The sequence below is a fragment of the Eutrigla gurnardus genome (assembly GCF_963514095.1).
Source record: "Eutrigla gurnardus genome assembly, chromosome: 16".
NCBI lineage: Eukaryota > Metazoa > Chordata > Actinopteri > Perciformes > Triglidae > Eutrigla > Eutrigla gurnardus.
In genome coordinates, this window is record NC_139927.1 from 17,874,603 (window position 1) to 17,900,078 (window position 25,476).

The 25,476-nt window shown below is 43.9% G+C and overlaps 2 protein-coding genes across 3 annotated transcripts in view; one reads left to right on the top strand and one right to left on the bottom strand.

The window, feature by feature from the left end:
• bach2b (BTB and CNC homology 1, basic leucine zipper transcription factor 2b) overlaps positions 1-19,840 on the top strand; it is a 476,383-nt gene extending 456,543 nt beyond the window's left edge. For both annotated transcript variants that reach the window (XM_084029937.1, XM_084029938.1), the window contains 3 exons: positions 2,123-3,634; positions 12,976-13,182; positions 14,379-19,840. In XM_084029937.1, the coding sequence (XP_083886063.1) occupies positions 2,123-3,634; positions 12,976-13,182; positions 14,379-14,858 (2,199 nt within the window). In that variant the 3' untranslated portion in view covers positions 14,859-19,840. The remainder of the gene's footprint in view (positions 1-2,122; positions 3,635-12,975; positions 13,183-14,378) is intronic.
• Positions 19,841-22,683: 2,843 nt separating this feature from the next.
• Positions 22,684-25,311, bottom strand: gja10b (gap junction protein alpha 10 b). Its single transcript, XM_084030352.1, has 3 exons — positions 25,222-25,311; positions 23,787-25,136; positions 22,684-22,741 (listed from the first exon to the last, which is right to left on the bottom strand). The coding sequence occupies exons 2-3, from the start codon at positions 25,107-25,109 to the stop codon at positions 22,703-22,705; spliced, it is 1,362 nt and encodes a 453-aa protein (XP_083886478.1). The 5' UTR covers positions 25,110-25,136; positions 25,222-25,311; the 3' UTR covers positions 22,684-22,702.
• Between the last annotated feature and the right edge of the window lie 165 nt (positions 25,312-25,476).

Consider the following 25,476-nt stretch of genomic DNA (forward strand, 5'->3'; position numbering starts at 1 on the left):
TCGCTGAGTTTGACCAATTTAATTTCTCATATCTCTTCCTTCATGGCTTAATGCCATCTGTATTTTGGACACATCTTCCACTGTGCTCTTCCCAGCATTACAATAAGTCAATCGGATATTGTCTCTACGAGGTTTAAATCTTTAAAACCAAAAATGCCACATTCATCTTCACCAGGCCCTCATGATTTACTATTTAATACTCTTAGACTGACTCGATGACCTCAAGCTATTTTTTAACTGACATATTTGTGTTTCCTCATGCATACTGCTTAGCTGTTTTTCCAGGCGGAAACAAATCCACAGAGCAGATTCTGTGGTTTTCTGAAGCTTGATGACCAAAGAGGGGAAATCCTGTTACTAGTGTGTCTGGCAGGGCCCGCTGCATCTCTGGAAGCTGCCACCGTGCTCACACAGTGTATACCGCTCCACCTAGTGTAATTCTCCTTGTTGTTTCCCCCCAACAAAGGTGGCACAACAATAAGAAAACAGTGGGCTCATTAAAGCCGCATTGTGCCTGCTCACCCCCTTACGTCTGCCAGCCAAGAAAAACTTTACATCGCTCAGCCTCCGAGAAGTTGCCTCATGAAGCAACAATACCCCTAAGGAAACAAAGTGAACACGTTGCGTTTGGAAGCACCACCTTTTCTCTTTGTGTGTGTGGTTTTTGAATGCGTTCCCCCGAAGCGACTTAACACTAATGTGTTTGTCACCAGAGAATTAACCGGGGTAAAGCTGCGCAGATCGGTTTGCTGGAGGCTGAGTAAAGTGGTGAATGCAACCCAGTGTGAACCTCACGCTGATCTCCAAACAGCAGACGAGCGTCGCGTTAAAGCCGGCTCCTCTGGCTCCTTTCTCCCGTCTGTGTGCTCTGTGACAACAGCAGCAGAGGGCGACCTGGACTTCTGCAGGCTCAGGAGTTTACCTAATTATCTGGCATTAAGTCTAAATGGAAGGCTTCCCTCTATCATCCCACGCCACATGGCCACAACGGGGGATAAGCCGCAGTCCTACAAACCATTAGGCTTTACAGGCACTTGACCCGAGGACACAGGCCACTGACACAGAAAGTGAGGCTGTGTCCTCATCGGGGCACTTACTGTACAGCACGCTGTTGTGGAAACTCCAAAGTGTGAGCCAAGCACTTTTCTAACCGAAGGTATAATAGCAGCTGGGGATCAAACCCACAATATTTTGTTCATAGCACCAGCAGTTTACTGTCAAACGCTGGCATTGAATGTGTTGTCAGACTCATAATTATGTTTATTTAATTCTTTGATCAAATAGTTCCGGATTTAAAATCAGTTAGAAAATAATTGAATAACATTCCTTTTATTAAATTGAAAAGGTGTTTCTCATATCAGGTAAGTATCAATTATTGCTTAAAATGTCACTAAAACATACTTTACGTTTTGTTTTGTTTTTCTTGATTTTTATTGGTCACATATTTGACATGCTCTTTTTAGTGAAAAACAATTAAATAATCTTAAATGAGAAGATCATAACATCTCAAGGATAAAAATCATATTTTTCACTTCTCTCACATGACAGTGAACTAGACAGCTTTTTCAAATCACTTGTGACGATATTGCCGATTACCAAAAATGGAAATTCACCATTATCAACTTATTATGTAAAGTGTTTGTTTGTTTGTTTTCTGAGAGATCCTTTTTTAAGAATAACCATCACTTGGCCCTCCAGTTACTTTTCTACATATCCATGTATCCATGTAACTGAATGAATATACAGCAGCGCCTGTGTTTGGACATCTTGCATCAAGTAAATATGGGTTTGGCAAATCCAAAGCAGCGACAGGAGTGGGTGCAGGAGAAACCGATGATACGACCACAGAGCAGACAGTGGTAGGCAGCTGGAATGTCCCGCAGGTTGTTATGACGACGAGGCTGGACACACACACACACACAACATGCCAACGTCCCCAGAGCACCAGGTCTTCGTTACCGCTGTATAGAATGTTCATGCTGACCTGATAGAAAGATCAACTGGTACTTTACAGTGTGTTTTTATGGTCGCTGGAGCTGTCTGGTTGTCTCTCCACACTCCAAGTGCTCTGAACAATGGCTGTGCTGATGGTAATGCTGGCGATTTCCCTGTTTTTTTGCAGGTCACTGCCAGGGGATTCGCTCCATTGTTGCAGTTTGCCTACACCGCTAAGCTGTTACTCAGCAGAGAAAACATCCAGGAGGTCATCCGCTGTGCCGAATTCCTGCGCATGCACAACCTCGAGGACTCATGCTTCCGCTTCCTGGAGGCTCAGCTGCGCAGCGAGGAAGACGGTCTGCTGCTCTGCCGCAAGGTGGCGGCGGAGGTGAACAACTCGGAGGACGAGAGCATGCAGTCGGAGGCGGAGAGGCCCACCTCCCCTAAGGCGCGACGGCGTGCCGACGCCCTCACCTCCTTTGGACTCCCCGACGATGATCGGCTAGCGATGGCTATTCCCAGCAACTTCTCAGACGGCCGGCTGGACTTCGATCGGCACGGAGCATCAGACCTGCCGCGGTGCCCAAAGTACAGGAAATACCAGTGGGCTTGCAACAAGCACAATAATGACACCTCCTCACACACCAGTACCTCAGGTTTTCCAAGCACATTAAAGGAGAGCAGTGTTAGCGGGGCAGTGCTGGGTCAGGGTAGGCTGCCTTTGGCACAGATCAAAGTTGAACCACAGGCAGAGGAAGAGGCCATCTCATTGTGCCTGTCAGGGGACGAGCAAGCAGTCAGGGATAAGGACAGTGTGACGGCCATGGAGATGGATAACCCCATATCTGTGGAGAGAACCAAGAGAACCAAGTCCCCCACCTGCCTCCGAGCCTTCTTCAAGAAACGGGCGGACCTCCCCAGTCTGCCCAACACATCACAGCAGCTATTCGCCAACAGACTTGTCTGCCCCCAGGACAAGGGAAACTCTCAGGGAGATCATAAAAAAGACTTCAGGCCTTTCACCGGGGAGCTGGGCCTGCCTGTTACACCCCCAAAGGACGTGGACAGTTTCCCTGCAGGGTTGTCCCTCAAGTCCGCTTCCTGTGACGGGGTCTGCAAACAGGAAGTTGAGCTTGATCGCCGTAGTGTCATATTTTCCTCAGGGGCCTGCAACCGTCTGGGAACCCCAGCACATTCCTACCCCGGTGGGAACTCTTTGGAGATGGAGCTCTCCGAGCACACGCCAAAGGGCCTGTGGGCTGGAGCCAGCCAGTCCCTCCCCGCCTCCCAGACCTATTCTCCCAGCACCACCTCCACTGAGCCCCCGCTCCTGTGCCGCCCGCGACCCAACACCAGCTGCCCAGTGCCAATCAAAGTGTGCCCGCGCTCGCCGCCTTCTGAGACACGCACCAGGACTTCCAGCTCCTGCTCTTCGTACTCCTATGCGGAGGACGGCAGCGGCGGCTCTCCCTGCAGCCTGCCCCAGTTTGAGTTCTCCTCCTCCCCGTGCTCCAACGTGGCACGCTGCCTGAATGTGGACCAGCAGGAGCAAAGTGTAGGCGGGGACGCCCTCTTCAACCAGGTGCGACCCAAGATTAAATGTGAGCAGTCCTACGGCATCAACTCCAGCGACGAGTCGGGCTCCTTCTCCGAGGGGGACAGCGAGTCCTGCCATGTACAGGAGCAAGGGCCAGAGGTGAGTGTAAAACATTGTCTTTCACATGTAACACACGGCGTAGCCAGCGCACTCAAATCCACCATGGCTAATTATATCGCAGTGCCCTGCTCTCCAGGTCTGCATTAGCAGTCATTAAATCATCATGTAATTGAAGCAGGAGTGTTCAGTGCAAGATTTACAGCATCACCAAAGGGCACAGATGTGCTTTGATATTATTAATCTGCTTTATGCACTGCTGGAGATCTGTGTAATGAGTCTGAATATGTGAGGCCCAAATGCACTAGAACCGTATAAATGCACGGGGCCGTGGTGCTGTCTTTTTAAGACTGTTGATTGGTTCGTCATCTTAGCCGAGGGTCGCACGTACGCGTGCAAAGCGCCGCGGGCGACTGACGGCTCAGGATTCTCTCGGGGTAAAGCTGCCCTCTGAAGTGGCTTCCTCCGGCTCTATCCGTCTGCCTGCCAGTGCCATCTACGCTAACTAGTTCATTTTATCCCAGCAGAAACACTGACATCTATAATCCGCCCCTATAAATATGCATATGCTAAATCTCAATGAGGCCTAGCCGATTTCTGACGTGTCTGATCTATCGGCAATTAGCAGTGATGCCCAGCTGCAGTGGAGGTGTGCGGCGCGTTGTTAAGGCGTTACAACCGGCACATTACAGCAGCGATGTGCTGCAGCCATAAAGGTTTAATGGCCGGCGGTTTGCAGAGCGAGAGTGGGCTAGAGGGTTCAGCTTGGTCTCACGGCGGGACTGTAGCGTAGCTCAACAGTGCTGACGAGGATGAATAGCCAATCCTCTAATCATCCTCCCCTAATCCACCTGGGCAGACGTCCTCCAAGCTGCAGACTAGACTACTGTTGTTGTTTACCGGGGAAAGATCAGTGAGGGATCCTCGAATTCACAGATGGAGCACAGCGCAGGTGTAATAATATCAAAATGAGCAGATTTCCCACCCGAGGGAAGGTGAAATCAATTTACAAAGAATAGCTTTGCATCCTCATACTGTTAAACTTTCCGTCTGCATGTCTAATACAGTTGCTGTCTCTCAAATAATGTCAGGAGCTTGGAAACTAAGCTTTTCCCTGGTTTGAATTTGAAATGCATTTACAATAAATTATACATCAGGTTTTCACGTGACACTAGCCCCGTATGTCTTTTCTCCAGACTGTGACATCACATGTTGGCTGTCGCGGAGGTTGAACTTATGACCTTTCAGGGCCCCCCGGAGGCTCCACGTTACCGCCAGGGCCATCTCGACTCTTGTGATATTACATTCAGTGATGTTTGCTCGAGGTGCAGGCAGAATTATGTTTGATGAGGTTGGCGGCGAGAGGGCTGCTCTAAGTGCACCGAGGCAGAGAGAGAGAGAGAGGGAGAGAGAAAGTGGCGCGTTGCCATGGTGATGAGATTCAAAGAGCAAGGCGGTGCGTTGCAAGGGTTGGAGCTACATGACAGGGTTTTGCTCAAACAGAGGTGCGAGACAAAGAGGCTCAGCGGTAATGTGTAATTATTACCTTCACAACACCCTCCGCCATTGGATTTATGGGCCCTTTGAAGGGCCTGCTGAATGTGCCGCTGTAAATTATGTGAGATTGATTTACAGCGCGGAGCTTTCAACCGGGAGAGAGGCCCAAAAATGACTGGGAGACATTTCACTTCCCTTTGTCATTTCGTTGTGTGGGTACGACTGTGTTTATGAACGCCGGCGCTCCGTTACGCCGCACAATATCCTCTGTCAACTCTATTGACTCACACGGGGTTATCTGCCAGCTTTCCACTCACTATCACACGCTGTCGAGGAGATCCTTCGTGAATGAATGTTTCCCAGATCTGACTGCTCTGCAGATTATTGCAGCGGCTTTAAAGCCGAGGTCAGCGGGAGGTACTTGCAGAGTGTAAGGTTACTCTCCCTTGGCCTTTATGTGGTGAAGAAGTGCTACCTCATGCTTCCTCCTGGACCACCCCTCTCTCTGTAATTTGGCCGGAGAAACAAACATGGAGTAGGCAGGCCTTGCTGTGTTTTCAGAGCAAATGGCAGCAGCTTTTGTTAAAAAAGAAAAATAGCCCCGGATTGCAGACTGGACACAGCGGACCCTGATTGAGGAAGGAAGTTGTTAAAGTGGCGGGCAGTTTGACCCAAGCCCATCGTTAAAGTTAGCCAGTCACTTGAGGTCTCTGGGCAGCTCCTGCTCTGTGGTTATGGACTGTTGCATTTATATGAGCCACATCTGAGAACTATCAGCAGCCTCATAAAACAAACAGCAGCACAGACTGTCCTTAAAAGGGAGACAAGCAACGTTTGAAAGAAGATTACCACATTCCTTTCTTAAATATGAATAGTCGGACCCCAAGTGTGGCCCTTTGAGGGGACAGATTGATGTATTGTATCACACGTAGTTTAAATGTGGTTCGCAGTAATATGCTCTTATTTGTAATGCCAATAATTTATACTATGCAACAGCAATGATGGATTTAATGTGTATTCTATTCAAAGAAAATCATGAGTAATTTGGAAAAGAAACATAAATGCTCCAATATTACTACAAAAAAATAAAGGGATGGGTGGAATTTTAAATCGGACATTAGAAATAAAAATGTCTTCTGGATTAGCAGAAGCCAGTCAGTCAGTTTGTATAAGATTGTATCGCTATCAGGATAAAAAAGGTGTCTAGCTCGCTATCATGGTAGAGAATTGAAAAATAGAGCCTGGTTTAAAAATAATACAGGAAGCATCATGTATGTTTTTAAATACACAATGTTGCCTTTTTTAAGAAAAGAAAAAAATCTGTGACACAATCGAAACATGTGTTTCTAAAACTAAATGTTAACAATGTGACACCAGTATGTGTATTATGTGTGAAATTATTTTGATGAGGATCATTTTGTCATTAATTATTATTTAATGTTTATTTGATATGGACATAGCAATTAAATTGGACAGACCAGATGCATTGTTTAAGTGTTTTAGCACAAGTGCTAATTCGCAACACTTGTCCATAGGCAGCTTTTGAAAAGATAGGGCAATTAAAATAACAAGAATAGAAAAAGGAAAGACAAGACAAAGAAAAAAAACAACAACAAAAAGACAATGGGGAAAAAGAAGTCAAAGAAATACAAGCAATTTTCATATGGACGTGCAGCTTTAAGGACATATGTCATTATCTGTTGCTCAATTGATTGAGATTGATGTCAGTAGAATTCATGAGAAAAAATAAATAAAATGCACCATAACTTACCTCAGTACACTGCTACAGCCTTGCTTGATGTGGTAGCTAATAGTGGCTAGCTAATGTTAGCAAACTTTAAATTGATATTGCTGTGTAAATGGAGTCGTTACGCTTTTGTCATTCATCATTACCCCATTATCGCCATGAAATGTTAGCTAAAATTGTGAGCAATAAAACATACTCTTGCTAATGCTAATATTTAGTCAACTTTGAATAGCTATTGTTGCATAACTGATACTCTTTATTACTTGTGTTAATGTCTTGGCAATTATCACTATCCTTTAAAAAAACAGTTGAATTGAATTTTGTCACTACAGCTAACTTGGTTCAGTAACTTATGGTGGCTAATGTTGGCGTACGTTACCAAACTTGACACAGATGTCACTGTTTTACGGAGATTACTGTGTCACGTTACTAACTTTGTAACTCCTTATGGTATTGTTACATAATGTTTTACCATTTACCCGTCCCAATTGCCAAATTAAAATTGAGTCAATAGCAACAAAACAAATGTCTCCATTCAGTTCACTTTATAGCAAGTGATGCTAATCTTAGCAATTCTTAACAAATCTTAGCAAATCTAACTAATTTAAATACATACTGTTGTGTAACAGACATCACCGTGTCAGTAATGTTAACTTATGTTACCTTTACACAAGTTTTAGCTCCACAGACCTGCTTATTAGCAAAGTTACATAAGGTGTATGTGATGGCCTTGGTTTCAAGGCTTCCTGGCAGAACCACGTGGCAGGTTTCGAGTCAGTGACCAGATCAGGGCCTTGCATTCGCCCAGGTCACGAAGGGGAGTTTGAGGGCTGAGGCCTCGCCGCTGCAACCATTTCGGGCCGAGAACGTATCGCGTGTCTCTACCCAGCACCATTTGCGCCTCGGCCTGTCTCTCTTTGTGTCTCGGAGCTCCTGGTTGCAGTGTAGGCGTCGGGCTCATTCTGCCGTATCGTCTGACCACAGCAGTGAAAATATTGATCTCAGAGCGAGTGGGAGGAATGAGGAAGTAGCCCTGATACATCAGCACATTGTTTGTGTGTGGGGTTTTTTTTGTTTTTTTTTATAAAGCAAAACATGAAATAGAATGAATGTGTAACAGGAAGTGCACAGACCTTGATATCAGCGCTGCTACCATTGCACGATGCCAGATTACCTTTGCTCTACTCTACATATGATGTGGCTGTGGTCTGAGTCCCTTCTGCCATTCATAATGTCAGCTGTGGAGCTGTTTACCATGTCTTAGTCATATGCAGGAGAGACATATGCTCAAGATATCTGGGGCCTTATTCAAGGGATGTTCGCATTATGAGTAATTTGTTAAATTATGACATCTATCAATGTCAGATGGAAAAGAAATGTGTTAAGTATATTATAGAATATAGAAATACAGTATTTTTTAAATCATGGATTGGAATACAAACACATTGCATCAAAAATGTGATAAGAGTACCTCAATGGGAGGTATATTTTGGTGGTATAGACAAAGCAAATAAAAGCGTCCTGTCTGCACACTGTAATATGTGAACGCATACTAACGTTTAACATTATGGGGATGTTTGCACGTTAATTTCCCTTAAATCTGTATTCAACTAGGATGTTGCATATTAAAGGAGCAATACGTGACATTCACAGCATTAAAACAGCAGTAAATGACTCTTTGTGACATAGATATAGCAGAGTAATGAGAATGTTATCCGAGCTTCTCCTTTCTTCGCCCGCCGTGTGTGTTTTACGTGCATGTGAGCGTGTCCCACCAGCTAGCTTACAGCCGCCGCTCTGCACTGCCCTCGTATCCCGTTTACAGCCAATAACGTTGGCGTAGTGCCCAGCCTTCCTTCTCGGGTAAACACAGTTCGTTCTGTCAGCTCGCTTGCCCTAGTTTTTACTGTTAACCCCGTTAGCACCGTTAGCTTCAAGCCGCCGCCTCGGGTGTCGCCAAGCCGAGAGTCGTTGAGAGACAAAAAACGAATATTATGCAATGTATTGATGGTAACACAGGAAGCCTCTCCTGTAAGAGGGAGACTTGTTCAAATTGAGCAAGAGGAGTGCTGTTTACCCAAGCATTTTACCTTGAAATCTATATTTATGAAGCTTAATGCATTTCCAAAAAGTGTATCTGTAATGAGATAGAGTGCCTCTTCAATACAGCCCCACGGAGCGAACGCCGCGTCGAGCAGGACAAATATAGAGACCAAACGGAGGATTTCTTCTTATTTGTTGTGTCGGCAGAAAAGAGGATAGTGTGTGTAGTGCGTGATCAGTACGGAGTGGAGATCCCCAGGAGTTACAACCTACTGTTGGGCCCTCGGGGGCCGGCTGGGGCTCAGAGACGACGGCGTTCCTCTGCAGGGCCTTGCGTCCCGCGGTAGTCCTCGGAGGACCTCACAGTGGTAATCTGCAACGTTCTCCTTGTGTTGATGTTGGCTGCTTTGCGGCCGCTGGCCGGCTAGCGCTGTGGTGTTTTTGCACTCAACTTCCCAGAAACAACTTGGCAATCAAACAGCGTAAGTCTGGTGTTGTGTTGTTGTTTTTGGATTTTCCATTGCTGAACTTTGAGACTTTTCTCTAATTAATTACATATTTCTTCTCTGCAATTTCTGCTGCCAGTGAAATAACAAGCATCAGACGCGGAAATCATTACATTCTTACGTAAATAAAGCTTTTCATGACACTAGCAGAGGTTCATATTATTGATGAGTCAGTCAGAAGAGAGCAGAAAACCATTTATTTATCTGAAAATTTAGCCGATAATTACTTTAACCCCGCGGGCCCCCGAGCAGTGTGCTACTGAACCTCTCCACATTATCTTCAGATCTGATTCAGGATATGATTTTTCTTTATAATCCCATTTACACAACACGTAATTACAGAGATAGCATGAAACACAGACTTCTAAAACCTCATATAACAAGATAAAATCTCAGGATGGATAAGATAAGGGACAAGTGTTACACAGACAGCACAGTGGCCCGTCCCAGTCCGGGTGCCGGTCCGGGTCCCTGTCCCACTTTGCTGTTCTTCTTACCTGAAAGAGTTGGACGTAATCCTCCTGCTGAGGACTGAGCGAGCATTCTGCCCATTGCAACGATTAACATTATAAAAATGTACATCTCAAACGCTTAAGGGCAACAAAAAACGGAAAACTGAAAAGCACCTCTTTATTGAAAGTAAAAAATACAAAATTATTAGATTTATAAAAATAAAACGTGTGTATTAGGAGGTGTTCCAATTAGTTTTACCTTGGCCAAGTAAATGCCAGTTACTTGTTTTATCCCGTTGTTCCGGTGATCGACACGTATCGGCACATCGTCCAACCCTCTCTCCAAAACACTCTGACAGTGTTGGGTTTTGTTTTAAAGGAGCAGTTCAACATGTTTGCATAGCAAAACACCACATCACATGACTGGGTTTACTATGGGCATGCTGGTCTGGCTGAGAATTAAACAAACATGTTCAAAAAATCAGGCTGCTCCTTTCAAAAGAGTTTTTTGGTAGTATTTTATATTCCTCCTTCACTTGTTTGTTTTTAATTGTTTAAAAGTTGATCAAAGATGTTTCCCTGACATTGAATTTGTAATGTTACGATGCCGGCCATGCTACCTGACCAGAGAATAGTTTTTCTCCCTGCTGTTCCTCCTGATGCATTTAGTTTTTTAAATGCACTACAGGAATGCACTGCTCCCATATGCAATACTTTGTTCTTGTTGTTCAAAATGACTTGAATATTAACTGCCAGTCACACGAGGAATAGGACAAAAGCATTTTGTATCCACACACTCTGAAAGTGAAACCCAAGCTTTAATAAACCAGAGCGTGTACTGAATGATCCTTCAGCAGGTGGAAATGATCTCACCCGTCCCACATAAATAGTACTGTGAGACTTTGAAGCATCCATTATTCTCTAGCGGTGCGTGGTGTCGGGGCGGAGGTCCGGCACAGAGCTGGTGCTGATGTCAGGTGAGCCCTACTTTTCACTGCTTAGCCCGTTCGCAGCATAATGAGAGAAAGAGAGTGACGGTGTTTCGGGGAGGATGGATGAGTAAAACTGAGAGAGAAATGTAAATCCTGAACAGTCGTGGTGTGAATTTACGACCGCTGTTGTAGCACACTCCGTCATCCCAGCCTCGCTGCTGAACTGGGTCTCGCTGGTGAAGCGGTTAAATTTAGCCGTCCCCTGGCGTACCGGTGACTGGTGGATGAGGAGGGGGAGGAGAAACCATGGCAAGGTTGCAGCGTCTCCTTGTTTTTCTAGTCTGGTTCAAACCAAAAGATCCCATCAGCCCCGGTAGGTAGCTCACACCTCTGCTATCGTATCACAAACACAGAGTCGTTGGATGAAGCTGGCAGCTCGCTCTGATGTGTTACAGCTCTCCCCGCTCCGCTGTTTGAGGCCGGAGTCGTCATGCCCCGGCAAAGCAAAGCCGAGTGTGGCCTTGAAAGCTCGGGTCATTATTTATTCATGTGTCTGCATGCAGATGTCGAGCCGAGATGAGAAATAGGGCTCCTGGCGGCTCAGAGGGCTGCACTTCTAATGAGGAAACTCAAGCCATTCTCCCTCTCTGAGGGGTAGATTGACATCTCCATTTGCTCTCTACTGAGGAGCAATTTGGATTCTGTCATGAGTGGGCACCTTGCTTTGCAGCAGCAGAGCCGAGGGGAACCACCTCCTCCACCTACAGTCATTCAGCCGGTTCAGGGTCTCCTGGGGCAGCGCTCAGGACCCGCCAGGTACAGTGGAAGTGTTGGAGTCGCACCGCTTGCTCCTCTTCCTCCTTTGTTTGACTTCCTGTGCTCCTCGGAGGCAGCCACGGGGGGAAAGGAGAGGGAGAGCTGCAGCTCGTCTCATTTCTGCCAAGCTTCCCCGGCTGTCTTCCTCTGGCTCTTTGTTGTGCCTCCGCAGCTTCAGTCGCTGCCTAAAGCTACAGATCCCTGGTGCACACAGATACCGCTGGGGTGGATCTGCCTGTGATGTGCTTATCATAAGGTTTGCCATCACCTGAGGGAGGGAACGGAGGCCGACGTATTGTTGCTCTCCAAACTGTGAATAAACACACAGAAACGACACAGCTTTCTGATTTCTTTCCAAAACCGCAGCTGCATTTATTCCCCTAATTCTTTTGTTCTGCGGCCTGTGAAGGACGCTGCCAGTCGCCGCCGCAGATACTCATGCCCCCCAGAAATCACCGACACTGATTTGGATCAGGTTGACAAGTCGCTGCACCCCCTCAATCTGTCATTCTGGCAACTTTCCAGGCGCTAAGGGACAGATGGAGAGGGACTCTTTTCTTGGATCACCTTTTCCCCTCTGCTTGAGAATGTGCTACATGTTTCATGTGAGGCAGAGGGAGCTGAAGGCTCATAGAGTCCTGCTCTGAGAGGCACATGAAGCAGTGCTCTTCTGCCATCTTGTGGTCAAGAGTAGCAACTGTCTTACAGTGTGATGATGCAGTGACTCACGTTGTACATCCTCCTCTGTGTTCCTGGTCAATTATGCTTTGATTCATCTCCTTCATTAAATCACACAGGAGGTGTTCATTGTCGAAGGCAGCAAAAACACGGTTTTTCATTTTCTTTCACACTGGTGGAAAGAAAATGCACATTTAGGTGTTTATTTTACAACTTTTTTTAGTTGTGTCTCTAGATTTCTCTTAAATAAATAAAAAATATGATCTGTTACATCGCAAAAGAAGTAAAATGTAGTCACGAGTCTGGAGAAATACTAAATCCTGTGTATTTCAGGCAAATGTAAAGATACTGGGTAGAACAACTATCACAGTCCCCTCTGGAAAACCCACCTTGTGCAATGTGTGCACATTATCCGCCTGAGGTTGTTCAAACTCGAAAGAGTTCCAAAAACATTAGCAAGTAAACAACCGGCGCGACGTGAAGGCGGCACAGATGGGGTGTTAGGTTGCTCTTTAAATTGTGAATTTATAAACTCAAAGTGAAAAATAAAAGAACACATCACATATTTTCTTCATATCAAGCAGCAAAAAAGCATGATTGATATTATATATTTCTGTGGCACATTTCAGACTCCATACAGAAGAAAGATGGGCTTAATATTTTGTACATTATGGGAAACTAAAAGTCTGCTCTTTTTCTGCCTTGTGCCCAGGTGAAGCTGCCTTTCCCTGTAGATCAAATCACAAATCTTCCACGGAACGACTTCCAAATGTTGGTGAAAATGCACAAACTGACCTCGGAGCAGCTGGAGTTTATCCATGACGTGAGGCGGCGGAGTAAGAACCGCATCGCGGCGCAGCGCTGCCGCAAGAGGAAGCTCGACTGCATCATGAACCTGGAATGTGAGATCCGAAAACTGGTGAGTCTTTACCTCATAATAGCAGTAGTAATACAATAGTAGTAGAAAAACAGTAAAAATGATATTATTAATTATAGAAATATACGTTTTATGATTATATATATATCATCACTTTTGATAATAACATGAGGTTTGAGCACAGTATAGGACATTAAAGTAAAGGTCAACGGTGTCTTGAAAATAATAGTCAGGTGCCGAGGTCAGGTGTCAGGTATTTCTAGTCGTAACTGCTGTGGTTTTCAACCTGGAGCCTGTTTTCCATGTTTCTGTTTTATGCTGCGTTCACACCAAATGTGTCTCCCAGAGCTCTATGATAGAAACTCACATTAGTAGAGAGACCGAACCAGACTAAATACATTATGTTATAATGTATTTATGTCCAGGCGACATTATTTTAAGTGTTGATGGAGCAGCTACAGTGTTAGCATCACCATTCAGAAAACAAGCATTTTAAAAGTCGTTTGCTTGCAGACAGACCTTAGGAAGCATGACTTTGGCCTTTTTACAAATTGTGGTCATTATGTAGTTATTTGGCATCATCTGTTTATTGTAATTCAATTTAGTTTGGTATGAACAAAATAAAGTTTATTTTGGGTTCATACTGCAGAGTGTAGCCGCCAAACGGGCTGCAATGTCATCGCTGGAGGCAACTCCTCACCGTCAATGTACGTCCAATAAAAGACGTCCACTTCTTACCATCTGACAAACATTGGCCCCATTAGTCACTCGGACACAAAAAACATGGGAAAATAGGGTTGAAAAACACCAAAGTTACCCTAATGTATCTAATGAACGGGAGGAATGACTACAAGAAGGAGAAGCTGCTCCAATGTTTGTAACAAATTAGTAAATTATCGCTTCCTAATGTGCTTCCAATAGGTGATGATGGATGAAATACTTCTTCTGTTTTGTGCAAACATGGGAGCCTCTAACAACATGGGCTTTGTCTACCTCTGCTGGCATCAAGAAGGAACTGCAACAATATCAAGAAACAAATCACAAATCACGTTTTTACATCACAGTCAAGAAGAAGAACCTACAATCATTTGCTTTTTTGACCCACGATCAAAGTCTTATCTTAAAAGACTTAAAAAAGGGTCTTATCTGAGATGCGTTAAAGATATTTCGTAACCGTGTAAAGTGATACCAGTATGTTTTATGAGTTTGAGCATATTTGGATGATTATCTGTGTGCAGGTGTGTGAGAAGGAGAAGCTGCTGACGGAGAGGAACCAGCTGAAGGCGTGCATGGGCGAGCTGTGGGAGAACTTCTCCTGCCTGTCGCAGGAAGTGTGCCGGGACGTCCAGCTGAGCCCCGAGCAGGTCCAGTCCTTACACCACTATTGTCCCGTGCTGCGACCAGCCAACGCCGGCCACGAGCCCAAGCCCGCCCCCACCCCCGCCGCCAACAACACCACCACCAGCATCGACCTCACCGCCCGCTCGGCCTCGGCCACGCCGGAGCCCAGCTTCCACGGCTCGCCCTCAGAGAGCGAGCCCGACTCGGCCGTCCGGAACGGGGCGGACAGAGATATGGACGGCCAAGACGTCAGCTTGTACCCCAAGTCGGGGCTGTCCGTGGGAAAAACCAACCAGGCGGTGACGGTGGATTTTTGCCAGGAAATGACTGACAAATGTACAACTGACGAGCAGCCGAGGAAGGACTGTACCAAGTAGTGGTTGTCTGTTGTTGTTGTTGGGTTTTTGTTGTTTTTTTATTATTTAATTTCACTCTTCTGACAAACCCTCTCTCGGGGTTGCTGAAACGGTCACTGAAAAACAACAAGCTTTGTTTGTATTTATGTTTGTTTGTTTTCTTTTTGAACGGTTGACACTAAAGTTGTCTTAACAGCAGCAATACTGTTCTCCAGGTATTCTCCTCTCACCACGACAGAGTGGAACTTCTCACCAAACACTTCACAATGGTGCTATACACCCCCCCCCCCAACAGCAACCTCTACAGTGGAATCTCTGTTCTCCATGTGTCGCAACCTCCAAGTCGAAAAAACCTCGCCGGACCTAAACAGCAGCTCTCTTTGTCTCTCTGACAGTTCCTGCCTTTGTCTCTCTTTTCTGTTTTTTCCACTCTGTCTCTACCTCTCTCTATCTCTCTCTCTCCGTCTGTCTGTGGTTCTACTCTCACTATATCTCAGTGGCCCTTTTTTCGTCACAGCAATTCAAACTCAGGAAAAAAAAAAAGGAAAGAAAAAAAATCCTCTGAATGTTCAACCGAATCCATGGAAAAATGAGAATACAGCTTCCGTACGCGAGAAAGTTATGATGCAGTTAGACTGTAAAATGTTCATATGCAAAAAAAAAAAATATGTCCGGCATTTTGTATTTCTGTACAGGAGAACTTTGTACAGGCTGTAACCGAAAACATTCCTCCTTTTGCCTTCCTCAGCACTGAATTGAAAGGAAAAAGAAAAAAAAAACACAAACAAAGTTTTTGTTTCAGGCGGTTTAAATGGCGATTCTTTTTTTTTTTATTTCCCACTCATCAGCAATGCCATTGTATTTGGATATTGTAACGGTGACTTTCAAGTGCTTGTTTGGCAGAAATGTATATAGTACGGAGCATGATGACTGTAACGGTGATTTTGTACAGATAGAGGCTTAGATGTTTCTTTTTTCACGGGGTTATGTCAAGCACCTTTTTTATTTTCTCTTTTTATTTTATTTTTTGCGCTGAGGGAAAAAATCTTTGCTTTGCTGTTTCCTGTCCTGCCTAACGGATGCTCCCCGTCGAGGTGAGCGTTCTCATACTCAGGAAATCAGCTCGACACACACACACACACAGTACATACAGACACATGCGTCAACGCACATGTACGATTTTGAGCCCCATGCATGTAAAAACATTAAAACATTCGAGACGTGTTTTTAAAGGCCAGCTCCTCTTCCACCTCTTGACTCCTCTTTAAATGTGAAAAAAGAAAACAGTTCTGCCTCGTGACGTTTTGGAGGAAATCTTAGTTCTTATCAGTATTTTAAAGATGCTATGTGTGAACACTCCCACGGACGCGTGTCGGTGTTGCCGTTTGACCGCCGTGGTTTCAGATCCTGAATGAAACGCAGAAATATCGACTTAAATCAGGCACTTTGTTTTCCGGCCCCAAGCGCTCATAGCCATTTAGCACTTCAACGAGGGTGTTTTCCCTTCAGACCCCTTAAAAAGTCTCAGACTGGAGCACTTAAATTGGCACTTGATATAATACATTTTTAAAAAATCTCTACAAAGAAAAGAAGAAGAAGAAGCTAACGTTTTCGGATTAGAGTGTTCACACTGTATGTTTGTATTTTAGGAATTGAATAAGCTAATTCAGGTTTCATCTGACGTGGAAGCATCGTATGTGTCGTCCAACATGATCGAGTAACAATCCTATGAGATAGTAACACGTTTCCTTTTGCGTTCGTTTGAATATCCTCCTTCGTGGTGTGCATGCCGCCTAATAGGCCTAGTTAGTTTGTCTCGCTTCTGTTTGCCTCGTAACTTCTCTCCGGAGCTTTTCAAATTATATATATTTTTTTCTAATGTATACAAACAGGCGAGCTGAATTATCTCAACCCTCGCTAGACGCTAGGCTTTGGGTACAAGCAGGGCTCTAGCACAAGCTGGTTGAATAGAATTGGAACGTGAAGCTCTTTAAAGCCCCAATCCTAAAAGGTGATTTTAAGCTAACGGCAATTAAGCTAACTGTTAGCTTAATTGAGAGCTGAAACTGACGTCACCTGCGGGTTAGCCACCGCTCCACTCCGCTTTAAATTCACAAAGGTTTCTAATAGAAAGTGACGTCGTAAATATATTGAGTAAGAACAGCGAGCATCATTTTATAAAGCAGGTTGAATGGACGTGTTGCTAAGATAGCCTAGCAACTAGCCACATCCCGACTCCCCCACACGACTTTGGGTGATTTTATAAATAATATGCTCAAACAGTTTTTAATTTCTCTTTACAATTACGAACTCAAAAATTTGAATTTGTGAAGAAAACGTTTTTTTTTTGCCAAATAAATCATAGATTGGGGCTTTAAACTGTGGACCCCCCCCCCCCCCCTGACCTTATCTGATGTAAATTTTAGATGTAGTTTAAAAATTAAATGTCTCCTGAGAGACTGTTTCTGTTATGCAGTGTATTTTATAAATCTGTTTAAATTCTTAATCGACTGGTACAGAGACCCGTACGTGCACAAATACACACACACACGCAGATATTCATAAAACACGCACACAGTACTGCGGAGCGGTAGTTCACCCACCGCTGTGGGGTTTTTTCGTGGACTCTTTTCATTCTTTTGACGGCAGCGAAACAGTATTTATTTGCCCACGTGGAGATTCCTCCAGGTTCGAGCCAGAAAACTAAAGCGGAACCATCTACGTTACAGAATAGCTTCTTTTCTGCAAACGTTATGCAACTCATTTTCTATATTCACACTCTACTTCTTTTTTTTTTGTAAATGTACTTTTTATTTGCTCGATCTTGAAATTAAGGAAGCCCTCTGACTTGACGTCTTTCTGTCTAGGGAAAAAAATGAATTTGTGAAGCTCGTGTTGTAGCAAATCTATTGTATCGAAGGCCCTGGGCGTCTCCTCAGATGTCAATAATATTATAATGACCACATGCTTATTTTTTTTTTTTTTTTTTTGCAGTATTTCTTTTTACGCCTATTGAATGTTGGTAACTCACCTTAACGAACCCTTAGAACAGTACATCAACGGGTGTCCTTGACAACATTTCCACTGTTGTTTAAGGGGTCCGTTCAAGACACAAAGATAAATAAATACAAAATTCTCGCGTATGTCTTGTGGCATCTAGCAATGCAGACAGTTGGTTTTTTCTTACTGATGCAGGTTTTTTGGAATATCTGTCTCTTGAGATTCCTGTCTACGCTCGAATGCGTTGGAGGAGTTTCCTTTGTGGTGCTCCTGTTACTCTGAATAATCACATTGCTGCAAACAGTATTTTTTTCAGACAATCTCAAACCATTAGTGAATAAAACCAAACCTATATGCATGGCTAGATACCAAGGTACGTGAGATTTTGTTATTTATTACATTTTTCTGTAATTTGGTGAATGAACCCTTTAGTGTCTCAGGGTGCCAAGCATTTGAACCTGCGCTTTGTTTAACTCTGAATCTGAGAGTCAAACAAAACATCAATATTTTTTTTTTTTTTAAATATTACTTAAAGCTGCATTAATTGATTTTTTGTCCACTTGGGGGCAGCAGAACAAGCTGTAAACACAACATTGACACACTATCACTTCATTCATTTGAGGTGGTATTTGTGTCCACGTGATGAGTGTAAGTCCAATATTCCCTCTCTACTTTGCTCTGTTTTTGGTCTCCACCACCTTCTGAGAAAAAATATCAACGTTCCACTACGTTCACCAGCAAGTCTCTAACTTTGTATCCGTACATTTTGGTACTCGACAAGTAGAGCACAAAGAGTTTTTCAAAGCTTTTTTGTAAAAATAATAATAATAACTACCTGCTGCTGGAAATGAGATAAATGTCAGCAAAATCAGCTGGTCGGAAAACCACAATAATGAGCTTAAAGGGACTAAAAAGCTGATGCATTCATATCCAAAATATTGATTAGTGCAGCTTTAACATTGATAATAAGCATGACCCATAAAATGTATTTTAAAGTTTGATCCTCCAAGTTTTTTATTTTGGTTATGGCCATTGCAGCAAATTGCTGTACCTTTTTTTTTTTTTTTTTTTTTTGCTGTGTATTTGTCTGTTTGGTAAAAAAAAAAATGTTTTGTTGCTGCTTCTCTGAAACGAACACTGGCTTTTCAACTCCAAAGGTTGTTCTATAAAAGAATATGAACAAAAACATGCCTTTCTCACAGATTGCAACTTTATTGAAAAGTTAAAAAGAAAAAAGAAATCTGGTATCCTGGTTGAATGCGCAGGCTGAGATCATTGAGTAAAGTAGAAAAATGGAAAATGTTTACAAATAGGTGTCATGTCATGTTTGATCAATTATTTGCCATGTAAGAAAGAAACTTCAATTGGGCTGGTTTTCAGTGTCGTGTAAAAGAGACAAACAAACTCTTGGGATGGGTCAGCATTACATGGATACAAGTGCACCTCCGATATTTGCCTTAGAACTTTCAGAGGCCATAGTTCACATTCAATTGAAGTGAGTGTATGCAGGGGCCCGGGCCCCCATCCCTGAGTCACCAGTGCGGACTTTCTCACACTTATCTACCTGTGAAATCCTTCATACCTCTCATAACTGGTCAATGACTGTATCAGCAAACTGCATCAGGTGTTTTTCTACATGCTTTTTACACAGATTATATGGATTATTGTATTAGTAGATTTTGGTGCATCAATTTTTTTTTTAATATAATAGCTCTTAAGCTCGTAGTTCAAGTTGTTGTTTTTTTCTTTTTTTTCTAGATGACTGTTTTGTGTTAATATTGTCAATTTGAAATAGCTGTTATTGCTTATTCTCTACTAAGAGTTCTTACCTTTATCATTTTTAAATGCTACATGACCCTAATTAATTAAAATGACTTAATAACCATTGTAAATACGGTATTGTGCAAACCCCATTTTCATTCATTTCAATTGCTAGTGTTATATAAATGACTCTTTTGTCTAGACACCATTTCTCTTTATGAAATAAAGAAACATGCATATCACGTTTTGTGGATGGTTCTTTTTTTGGGTCAGAACGAGCTGCGAACGTTACACCACAGTGTCGCTCTGCGAGGCTGAAAATAAAGCATTATCAGCTTTAGATCAGTTATACGCATTAATTCAGGCAGTAAATGTCTGCCACGCCAACTATCTCTACTTTGATGCAGTTATGTTGGTCCGCTTTCTGGAGATGAGCTCGTTTTCTACATAAACACACAGTAATATCTAATAACTCTCTCCCGGTTGCCATGGTGAATCGTAGTATCGGAGCTCCATTGATGATGGCTTTGTAGAGTCGGCACGTGAGTAACTCAGAGTTTACATACTCAGAGTTGATCAACTCTGAGTTTTCTCTTGCAGAACAGCCGTTCTCTGCCCATCTCAGAGGGTTCAGAGTTGGTTGAGCCTCTTTTCTGGAACGGGCCCCAGGTCCAAAGAAGGGAATGTTTTCTCTACTTCACCAACAATGTTTATGTTTTGCTTATGCCTCCTGAGACGGTACATTTGATTAATATCTTTTGTCAAAGTGCATTTGACTTGATGAGGGGAGATTGATGCCACCTGGGTTAAAGTAGCACTTCTTCCAGAGCTCCTCCCTGATTGGCTACAAACGGCAGGTGATAGAGTATAAAAGGTCATGGGAGGCAGCATACTGGTTTGGCTGTCTGTGGTTTTCACAAAATGGAGGAAAGCCTCTGTTTTGAATACTGAAATTGTTGTTGTTTGCAAAGGACTCTAAATGATTACGCCTAATTAAATGGTTTTTGTTTCTTCTTTTTGTGGCCGGTGTGAAAACATCACGTTTTCCTGGAAGATAAACACACTGCTCAAGTCTTCCCACTCGCACTATACCAACCGTCCTCAAGTATGACTATTTTTTTTAATTCTTTGTTCATTTGACTCTACAAGCGACCCCTTTCATATTAAAAACGGTCATTTGACCCATTGTTTATATGGAAATATTGATTAGTGCAGCTTTAATCCTCAAATGGGGTCCCTGAAGACCCCAGCGGGGTTCAGTCAGTCATTTTGTACTCATTGACTTCCGTATCCAGCTGTTTGGTATTTTAAATGATTATCTAAAAAGCATAAATTAAAACACAAATCCCGATTGCAACCTATAAATATTTAATAGATAAAAGAAATATATAAAATGTTTGCCATGGGTCCTAATTTAAAGTATCACACTCTCAGGTGATTGTTTTTTCAGATGACATTAAATACATAACTAATATTTTGAGACGGTTAACATTCACATTCCTTTGTGACTCCAGTTGGCAGTATATTAAATATGTTTTTCATGAGGCTGTGTGTTGTGGAGACACCTTGTGTAGTTTTAACTTGTCATGTGATGTTATGTGCATATGGTGCATATTCTTATATAATTTGCATTTAATCAAATGGACCCTCTCGCTGTGAGGCGACAGTGCTACCCACTACACCACCGTGCAACCCAAACTACACACCGCTCAGACAAAACAGCTCAGTCCTGCTGAAGTGGGAAACATTTTTAATAGAAAAAATGACAACAGCGCGACACATTCACTATAAAAGCTTAAATTTGTCAGATATATTCATAAACAATATTAGGGTGCTCTCAATACAAAACGCTGAATTTGAAGAGCCCTTTCCCCTCCAGCTCATTCTGTATGGTAAACCATAAACACTTGATAAGTGAGTTTTCTTTTTTTTTTTTTGTGGTAGCTAATTCCTCAATCTTTAATTACAATCACCAGTCAAATAACTTTTTATCAGGCTTTTGGTCTCATTATAGGAGTCGTCACATGTGCTATAATTTTGATTCATATTTGATTTAGCAAGCGGCTTGCAGGCATATAAAAGAAATCGGATGCTGGAGATATCACTTGTATAGATGAAACTAATTATTAAAGCGCCTTTTATCCATGCAGTGTCATGGTAACATGCTGCTGATAAACTGTACACACGACCCGTTCTCGTCCCAACTTGTCACGTGACGGGTTTCCAGACTCTCGGCGTCACACTGCGACGCTCCACGGGGGAGTATGACACATGGATCACGTGGCTCAACGAAGACACTTGTTTAGGTGCGTCGAGGAAAAACATCATGGTTGGGCTTAAAATATCTACGTACACGATGTGAAAACAACATAATATCAGACAAACTTAAAGGGCCCATATTATGAAAAACATGTTTTCTCTGGTCTCTACACCTATAAACGTGTCCTCCCTGAGCCTGCCAACTCCCAGAATGAGGAAAACAAGCGACTCCTGCATGGTCTCTGCAGCCCCCCCACTGGTACAACGGTGCTCCTACAGGCTGTTCAGATTCAGCTCCTTTCGTTACGTAACGTTCCGCACGACGGTCCAGGTCTGGTCTCTTGCGTTTCATTTTTACGGCTACGATCCATGTTAGCTTGTATGTGTGTGCTAACCACTTCACATCGGACTGCTTCAGTAACGAGGGTCAGTACAAAGTTGGTAGTATGAGTGAGTGATTTTGGACACAACCTCAAACACCGGTCTCCTGGGTGAAAGTCCTGTGTTTGTTTCACACATCCACGTCCCCTCCCCTTCCACCTTGTTAGGATTGTTTTCAACTTTTATTCTACTTCATCACACTCCTGGAGCGTTTTTCCTGAGCGTCTAATAATGTGGATAGGTTTACATCAGTTACTCGAAAGCCTGGTGCATCATCGATTGGGTGCCTTATTTGCTTTGTCCCCTTTGTCCCCCCATGAGGGGGGGGGGACAAAGCGTCGATATTTGAGGACCTGGGAATGAGAACTTGCTGGTGACACATACTGTGAAAACATAATATTCCAGTTGCGAGAGAGACGATGAGATTCCCTTTTGTGATCAGGTCCTTGGTCACAAAATGAAGTTTACTTTTTCATGATGGAGGACAGCTCCAGAATCATGCTCTGAAAGAGACGACGGACAACACGTGGTTAATATCCATCAAATCGGAGACACAAACACATTTTCCCCAACCAGCAGTGATGTCAAAGTGAACCCCATGACATCACTGGTGGGTGTAGTTACAGGTGCAGCAGAGGGTCGTTGCTATAATGTACCCACCGTAGTTTGTGTGCATTTCAGCCCCCTGCTACACGTGTCTGTTACTTTACTGTGTTAGATTTAAATGTAAAGCAAAGGCACTTGTTTCTCTTAATAACTGAATGCAGTTTTCATTGTGACATGAAATAACAAATTACGAGCCAGAAACAGTGAAGAGGTGTATTATATTCCAGTGCTGTCCAGCAGAGGGAGACATAGACTCATGATGAATGTAAAACACTGTCTATAGTTTTCACGAGGAGGTTCAAGGGAGATGTTTCTCTTTTGAAATGGAGACATCCATAACTAACACTGCGTAGTGTCACTGACGAGACAAGCTTGATTAATACACACTTACTTTAAGACAATTACTTTTTTAATTAAAAGTTTTCCGAAAGTTTTGTTCAAATATGCAAATGAGGCATTGTTTTATTATGTATGTACTAATTTGCATACATTACAAGGGTAGAAATCTGACAATTGGAAAAAGATTAGTTCGAAATACTTGTTTTATTTTGGTTTTAACATTAGAGTCAAAGGTTTGAGATTCTGAGACACTATTGTAAAAGTTGTTTAAATTAATCATCATGACACTTTCCCAGTTGATTACTGACATTAAGACATTTTTTTTGTAATGTTATGGTTAAATATACAAAAAGGTTTAATGGTAACTTTAGAGTTAACTTAGGAGAGTTTAGTTTCTTTCCACTAGTCTAACAGAAGTTATGGAATGTTATGGAAGAAAAAGAAAAATAATCCAAAATTCATCCGTTCATGTAAAACAATGTTTTTTTTTTGCTTTTAAATGTAGATAAGGTACCAGAGTGCATTTTGAAGCATCAAAATAGACAAATAGAGCTTGTTTATAAAAAAAAAGGTGCCATAATTAAATAATCTCTTTGATCTCACCATGGACATCCTCCTGCCGCTGGCCGGGGGCAGCGGGGTCACCGTCGGACTCTCTCCCTGGTTGTGCTGGGCCTCGACGTCCGTTCCACTCCGAGAGTCGCCGCTGTCAGACGGATCGTGCGTCTCCGACAGTTCTCGGGACATAAAGCTGCACTTCCTGGCAGTGGGGTGGTAGTCGCTCTCCGGGGAGTCGCTCATGTCGCTGAGCTCCTTACAAACACTCACTTTGCTCTGCTTCCTCTGCGGGTTCCTCAGGTCCGCCGGGATCTCCATGTGGCCCTCCATCAGTGTGGGTCGAGGTCCCACATACTGCGGCCGGCCCGAGACGTGGGGGCCGTTGGACTCGTCGCTGCTGCACGAGGGCTTCCTGTTGTCCGCGAGCGCCAGCTGCCGTAGACCCTGCACGTCAGCTTGACTCAGCAGATACGCTTGTGCGGCCTCCGCGTTCTGAGGGGCCATGAGGGCCACGTTCAAAGGCACCTGCGTGAGCTGCATCAACCTCTGCGGCGACGAGTTGGCGAGCACGCAAACCTGCTGCACCATGGAGTTCTTCTTTGACCTGCACACGCTGTCCTCGTCACCATATTTGTATCCGTACAAGCTCTGTTTGATCTTCCTCACGCCCAGGTGGAAAATCTCCAGGAGGTTGAGGAATAAAGAAACGCCGGCGATGACCAGCATGAAGACCATGAAAATGTTCTTCTCCGTCGGCCGCGACACAAAACAGTCAACGCTGTTGGGGCAAGGCAACCTCTCGCATTTGTAGAGAGGAGACAGTCCGATGCCGTAGAGAGCACACTGGCCTATGATGAAGCCCACCTCCACCACGGATCTGGTTAAGATATGGAAAACGTACGTGCGCAGCAATGAGCCTCGGAGTGGAGCTTTCCTCACTCTCTTCTGTTCATCCAGCTTCCTGAGCTCTCGCTCAATTCTCTTGTGGTCCTCCTGGACGGGGTCTGTCACCTCCAGCTCAGCTTTCAGCCAGGCTTTCTTCCGGTGCCTCTCTTTCTCGAGGGTCCTCAATCGGTACAACGCGTGGCCCATGTAGACCAGGGACGGGGAGGACACGAAGATGATCTGCAGCACCCAGTAGCGGATGAGGGAGATGGGGAAAGCGTGGTCGTAGCAGACGTTCTTGCAGCCGGGTTGCTCCGTGTTGCAGACGAACTCGCTCTGCTCGTCGTCCCAGACGTCCTCGGCCGCCACGCCGAGGACAAGCATGCGGAAGATGAAGAGGATGGTGAGCCAGATCTTCCCCACGATGGTGGAATGAATGTGGACCTCTTCTAAAATACTCCCTAATAAGTTCCAATCCCCCATCTTCTGTCACATTATTAACAATAGCATCTGTCGGTGAATAAAGGGACAGTTGTTTGTAGGTTTTTGCGGCAAATGAAAAAGACAAAAATGAAATGAAAACGCTTTTACTTACATGTTTTCTTGTCTCACGTGCTTCGGGTTAACGGCATTACATGAGGGCAGATTCGTTTGCGGAGCCATCGCGGCTCACTGCAGTGTAGCTGGCACTATTTCAGTCCTGCTGTAAACTAGGACTCCAGTTTGAAGCCATTGATCCAGCACATGGCCCTGTAAGGCCCCGAGGCTAGTTTCACCCTGACACTTTAACAGAACAGCTACACTGGAAATAGCACAGAGCGGGACGTCAATAAACCGCCATGTACAACAT

Excerpts from the sequence above, each read along its gene's own strand:
- gja10b (XM_084030352.1), bottom strand. The coding sequence starts at position 25,109 with ATGGGGGATTGGAACTTATTAGGGAGTATTTTAGAAGAGGTCCACATT. Across the intron at positions 22,742-23,786 it reads GCGGCAGGAGGATGTCCATG|AGCATGATTCTGGAGCTGTC; the intron begins GTGAGATCAAAG and ends CGTCTCTTTCAG.